This window comes from Mercenaria mercenaria, chromosome 10, assembly GCF_021730395.1.
Source record: "Mercenaria mercenaria strain notata chromosome 10, MADL_Memer_1, whole genome shotgun sequence".
In the NCBI taxonomy this organism is placed as follows: domain Eukaryota; kingdom Metazoa; phylum Mollusca; class Bivalvia; order Venerida; family Veneridae; genus Mercenaria; species Mercenaria mercenaria.
Window position 1 is genome coordinate 19,056,969 of NC_069370.1, and position 5,693 is coordinate 19,062,661.

The 5,693-nt window shown below is 32.6% G+C and overlaps 1 protein-coding gene across 1 annotated transcript; it reads right to left on the minus strand.

The window, feature by feature from the left end:
• Positions 1-1,764: 1,764 nt before the first annotated feature.
• LOC128546317 (uncharacterized) lies at positions 1,765-5,443 on the minus strand. The gene is made up of 3 exons (XM_053516716.1): positions 5,149-5,443; positions 4,044-4,130; positions 1,765-3,259 (listed from the first exon to the last, which is right to left on the minus strand). Exons 1-3 carry the CDS (start codon positions 5,420-5,422, stop codon positions 2,847-2,849), a joined length of 774 nt encoding a protein of 257 aa, XP_053372691.1. The 5' UTR covers positions 5,423-5,443; the 3' UTR covers positions 1,765-2,846.
• Positions 5,444-5,693: the final 250 nt, after the last annotated feature.

Genomic DNA, 5,693 nt, shown 5'->3' on the forward strand with positions numbered 1-5,693 from the left:
TGTCGGTATGTGAAATTTCTTGTAAATATATGCATTATTAACAAAATAGTAATACAATATAAACTGACCAATTAGGAATTTTGTTAAGTGTACATTTGTTGAACTAAAACTTTCAGGAAGTACTGTAAAATCATTAACTAAAGGTTTTTTTCTCATTCTGGTCTGATTTTTCCAGTCATGACCAGACGAGTATATATGGCATAATTATGTTGATTGGTTGTTGTCTTCTGTTGGAAGAGGGTGAGCGATTGTGAAAGTGTTGTGTCTGTCGTCTGGGGTTGTAATACAAATGTATTAATTACATACATGAATGTATTTTAATCAAGCCATTCCTTACGATAAATTGTGTGATCAAAATCTTTTTATAGTGAGAATACAATTCGTAATACAATGATAATTTAATTTAGGTTTACATATTGTTCAGCGGATCTTTGCCACACGTAAAATGTTGTTGCGAACCGTAGGACTGTGATATAAATAATGTGGGACTAGGCTTTTGTATCTTCTTCGAAATTGTCGGACAAGCAATGATCAAATCTAACAGCTGCCTTTTGCGTGCTGTTTTCCTTTGTAGAAGTACTGCTATTTTAAGGACTTTTCTTCTTCAGTCTTTATTGTTTGGTGAACTCCGTTAATGCTTCACACACTTATTATTGGACGGACGCTATTGGTAATGGACGGACGGACGGACTGAGCGATCACTATTATATCCAACGGCCAACAACACAGAGGATGACTCCGCAGTATAAGGGACAAAATTTAGATCTAATGGGATAACTATCTATTACAAAAGAAGCAAAACTGAAAGATAAAGGAAAACGTATTTAAGTTTTCGGTATTTTATTTTAAACAATATTCCAGGATGTATATTAACGAATACGACGCAAATTCTTTATAAACGATTTGAAATAATTAAGATTCACGAAGTACGCGTGTGGTTAGGTGTCGGCGACTGAATAACTTATTAAATCAGTAAATTGATATTACTTTAAGAATTTACTTGTCTATAAATACAGTTTCTTTCTGAAATTTTACAAAAGAACGCTAAGGTTCTTAAATAAAATGATGAAGTTCTATTTACTGTAAAGCTGAAATAATATTTAAGCGAAGTTATTTAATCTATTGAATAATTTAATGAAATTTACCAATGGTTTTATATGAAAAATTTGACTTTTGAACTGAATATAACGGCTGATACTCTTTTGTTTACAAGCTGCGGGTCACTTCCGACAGAAAAAACAGTGCTTATATAGCAAAGATTCCCACAAGATCCACCACTGTAGGAATCTGTAGGAAAAAGGCACGTGATGGGAATCCCACAGATCCGACACCTTCCCATACTATAAGTTATTTGTCGAAAATAATACAATACAATGCAAAATATACACATGAAACATTACAATAAAAATATTAAAATTATTTGCGTTACATAATAAGGAATCAGGGATCGTTTGGTGCGTAAAAAGATATTTAGAATTAAATTTGGTTATCCTACATCTCCCAACGGGAGCCTCACTAAGTAAACAAAAAAAACAAAAAAAAAAGGTTAACACGATCACTAGCATACAAAATGGCGGATGATTACTTTCTTGAATGTCAAAAAAAAAAAAAAAAAAAAAAAAAAAACAAAAAACAAAAAAAAAAAAAAAAAAAAAAAAAAAAAAAAAAAAAAAAAAAAAAAACCAAAAAAAAAAAAACAAACAAACAAGTAATACAGGAAATAAACGGTCACCGAATCAATTTAACGGTAGGACAATGCATAAAATTACAAATAATTGCTGTTACTGCAGTTTTTTCAATTTAAAGAACAGATTATTACTTAAAAGGAAAACAATGCAGAAATACTTAGGGAAATTGGGCAAATTACCGATGCACCACAATGCGAATGCGCATGAAAATCAATACATCCGGTAAAACTCCGGGGCAACCAACGGCATTGTAAATTCGTCTATAGCGCAATTTCAGGAAAAAAAAAAACAAAACCAAAGTTATGCTTGAATTGTGTATAGTTCTTAGGTACTTTTTACTATAGTATACCGTTTATTAAAAGGAATGGATCCGTAATGCCAATCGGCAAAGTACGTAATCTACGCATGCAATTTCGGCATTCTCCGTTTTTTACGGCATGTCATATGCGCATTGCGCTACCGAAGAATGCCGAACTGCATAATGGGAATCACGGAAATTGTCGAGTTTCATTACAGGTCCACTACCTTAGATAATGTAAGACAACTTTGTTTTACGGTGTAACGAATGGAAATTGCTGATGTTCCAAACACGAAACAGTTTGAACTGATATAACCTATCTTAGATAAAACATATTTTTAATTACTTAATTCTAATGACAATTATTCAATAAAATACCAGGTAAGTGTATAACATGGTTATCTTGGTGAAGCCAAAACCAGAACATTCTATCAAAGTATATTTCCAAAGATTTAACATCGGTTTTGGCATAAACCATACAAAGGAAGTGATTTAATATTTACATGGCATAAATTGGAAAGTTTTTGTCTTTCTACAAGTTCCCATTGTACTTAGACATCATATCTGAATAAGTTTCTCGAGACAAAACAGATGGAAGTAAAAGTCAGCTTGTTCAGCAATGTATCACATCTAATATCTATAACTGTTATAACAGACTTACTCAAAAAGGGTTATTAACAATAGTTATTGCAAAAAAAAACAGTCTACAGAACTACAGTTTTGTCTCACCAACCATGCTGTTTCACTCGAAATACATCTCCTGTTCATAAACATCTTACAACATAAAAACAAAAATATAAGGGCATGTTACATATAAATCATTCGTCAACTTTTGTAGAAGAAATCTGAATATTTATCGTCTAGTTATTAAGCAGGATTCCACTAAAGCTGTTCGTCATCGTACTGTCCTCGTATAACTTATAGGACGAAGATCCTGAGGTACACTTTATCCAAACTTGCTCTCCCGATTTCACTCTGACTACTGCTCCTACCGAACTGCAGGTATAGTAGTTAAGGTCATAATTAGAATCTTTCGCAATCACGTTACCTTCAACCACCAAGCCGATGAAAGAATGCTTCCCATTGTGTACACAAACATGGGTAGTAAATTGGTATAATCCTCCGACAGGTGCCGTGAAGATCCCCGTTGAAGCATCGTACCCAGAACCCTCATTAGTTATGGTGGTATCAAATACAATGATTTTGTCAGTGCGAAGGGCCAGATCTGTCACATGGTTCGCATAGAAAGCGACGGAAGGCTTCTTCATGTTTTCTGCAATGATGTTACACCAATGTATTACAACAATGTGATTGACATATATAACCACTATCAATAATTCATTTATAATGAAAAGCAATAACAACAAGCAGTTAAGTCAAATACAGCGGCCATATTAAGAGTAAACCATTATGTACCATATTTTTATTATTTTTGTTTCATATATAAAGCACGCCAGCTTTACGAATAATATTTATTACATGTTTAAATAGTTAATTGATTTGTTTTTGTTGGCTTTAACGTCACACCGACACAATTATAGGTCATATGGCGACTTTCCATCTTTGATGGTGGAGGAAGACCTCAGGTGCCCCTCTGTGTATTAGTTCGTCACTGGCAGGCACACTTCCTTAAGCCAGCTTGACGTCTTCCTCACATGAAGAATTCAACGCCCCGAGTGAGGCTCGAACCCACATCTATTAGGGGCAAGTGATTTGAAGTCAGTGACCTTAAGTCTGTACTTAATTGAAGTATATCAGTGAAATAACTTGGTATTTTCGCACCGAAAATACGAGATATATTTTTACTGGTAGAATTGTACCTTTCCTCTATTGGCAAAAATGAGCATACTCCACGCAACGTTATATGCATGCTACACTGTTAATGTTTGTTTAAACCGAATGAAAAGTCGTGAAATAAAAAAGAAATATTTGTGCTTTTATGAAAAAAATAAAATAATAGTTTTCTCGTGTTCACACAATGTTTAGAATAATGTATTCACTTGGTGAAAAATTTCCATCGTACACTGATTAAAACAAAATGTTAAGAGTGAGATTACCTCGGAATTCGTTGAGAGAGTTCTTCTGATTTTCCATGTCGTTTGTAAAATTCGTTCGTAGTCCCTCAAATGCGTTTCTGAAGAATTCTGTAAATGAGATCATTCACTATTAGCATCATCAATTACTTGTTACATATGTTGTATAAAGTTCATACTTTATATTTCTAAATTTTATGCCCCTGAATGGCACTGGTATCAGAACAGTAAGAAAATTTTTAAAATGCCATTTTATATGTTATACATCTTCTTCTAAGGCGTTTTAAATTGAAATGTAGCGAACAAGTATCTGTTCAAATCCTTGTTATGGACTGCTTTATTTTTTTAATAAGAAAAGACCTTTGACAAGTCAATTCGGTCAGTAATGTCAAGGTCACAGGTATTAAGAACAGCTATTATTAGCCAATAAATTTACGTATACAAAAACCTAACGTGGGATTTTCTTTAGGGAACTTGGTTCAAGGTCAAGAACGATGAAACTAAAACTATAAAAATGATTAATGCTCAACAATTCTTAATAGAAATATTACAGGATATTACGATAAAACTTAGTCTGTAACCAACTTACCAACTTACAAAAGGATTAAAGCGAAATGTCATATTCAAACAAAATATCAGGTCATTTTTTATGTCGTCTGATTTGGAATATATGTGTGTGTGATAGGCCTATTCAGTATCAAAGAACTACTTTAAATGCATATGCTAATTAACAGTGACAGCTCTTCTTTGATAAAGGTTTTTAAAAAAAATCTAGATTTAACAAGAAACAACTTTAAGTTACAGAGTTAAAGAATGGAAAAAAGTGGGTTCGAAACTAATAATTTTGAACATTTAGATTTTTTTAGATTTTTTATCCGTGATGTAACAATATGTAAAAAGAAGTTATGGAGAAAAGATCAGTTTAAGCCGGACTGAACAAAATGTTCTCTTTTATTTGAGGCTTTCGATTCTTTAATAAGTCATTTATGAATAGTTGAAAGTCATGGTTTGAAGCTTTAGAATTCAAAAAATCACTATTATCTATTTGTTCAGAAGCTATTAAAAATAAGACAAAATAATAATGCTATATTTTGCAAATTCTTGATAACATGACATAATAATATATTACCTTCTCTCTGTTCCATGTCTTTAGTCTTTCCTTCCATCTCTTCCATTATGTTGTCAACTGTCTTCTTTACTTCGCTTAAAGTGTCCAAAACTGTGTTTTGAGTTTTCTTTATTTCGTTTTCAATACTTTCTATCTTAATTTCTGTCCGTATCATTTTTTCCAAAAGTTGTTCCTGGCAAGAAAATTTTGAACACATAGGTTCTGTTGCTAAAGAAACTTTGTAGCTGTGTATTTGAAACAAAAGAGCAAACGTATAAATTCCCGAGAGAAGCATTTTGTCCTACGCTATCTAGAGAACACCAGACAAATATTCTACGCTTTCAGCGGCCTTTATATATATCACGGAAACAAGGGCTATTCAAAACGTTATGGTAACGGTTCAGCTTGATTTGTGTTTTGAGATTTTTATCTTATTTCTTTGGTTGATTTTATATTCAATTGCAAATAAAACTTACCGCTTTTGCTCATCTGGGGTGCTTTGCAGCTATTAAACGTCGCTAGAGCTATAAATAGAAAACAACAACAAAAAATTTAAACGACTTCTT

What these genes read in the sequence shown, in the direction of transcription:
- LOC128546317 (XM_053516716.1), bottom strand. Translation starts at nt 5,422, where the DNA reads ATGCTTCTCTCGGGAATTTATACGTTTGCTCTTTTGTTTCAAATACAC. An exon ending in AGACATGGAACAGAGAGAAG is followed by an intron (nt 4,131 to 5,148) that starts GTAATATATTAT and finishes TCTCATTTACAG; the next exon opens with AATTCTTCAGAAACGCATTT. An exon ending in CTCTCTCAACGAATTCCGAG is followed by an intron (nt 3,260 to 4,043) that starts GTAATCTCACTC and finishes ACATCATTGCAG; the next exon opens with AAAACATGAAGAAGCCTTCC.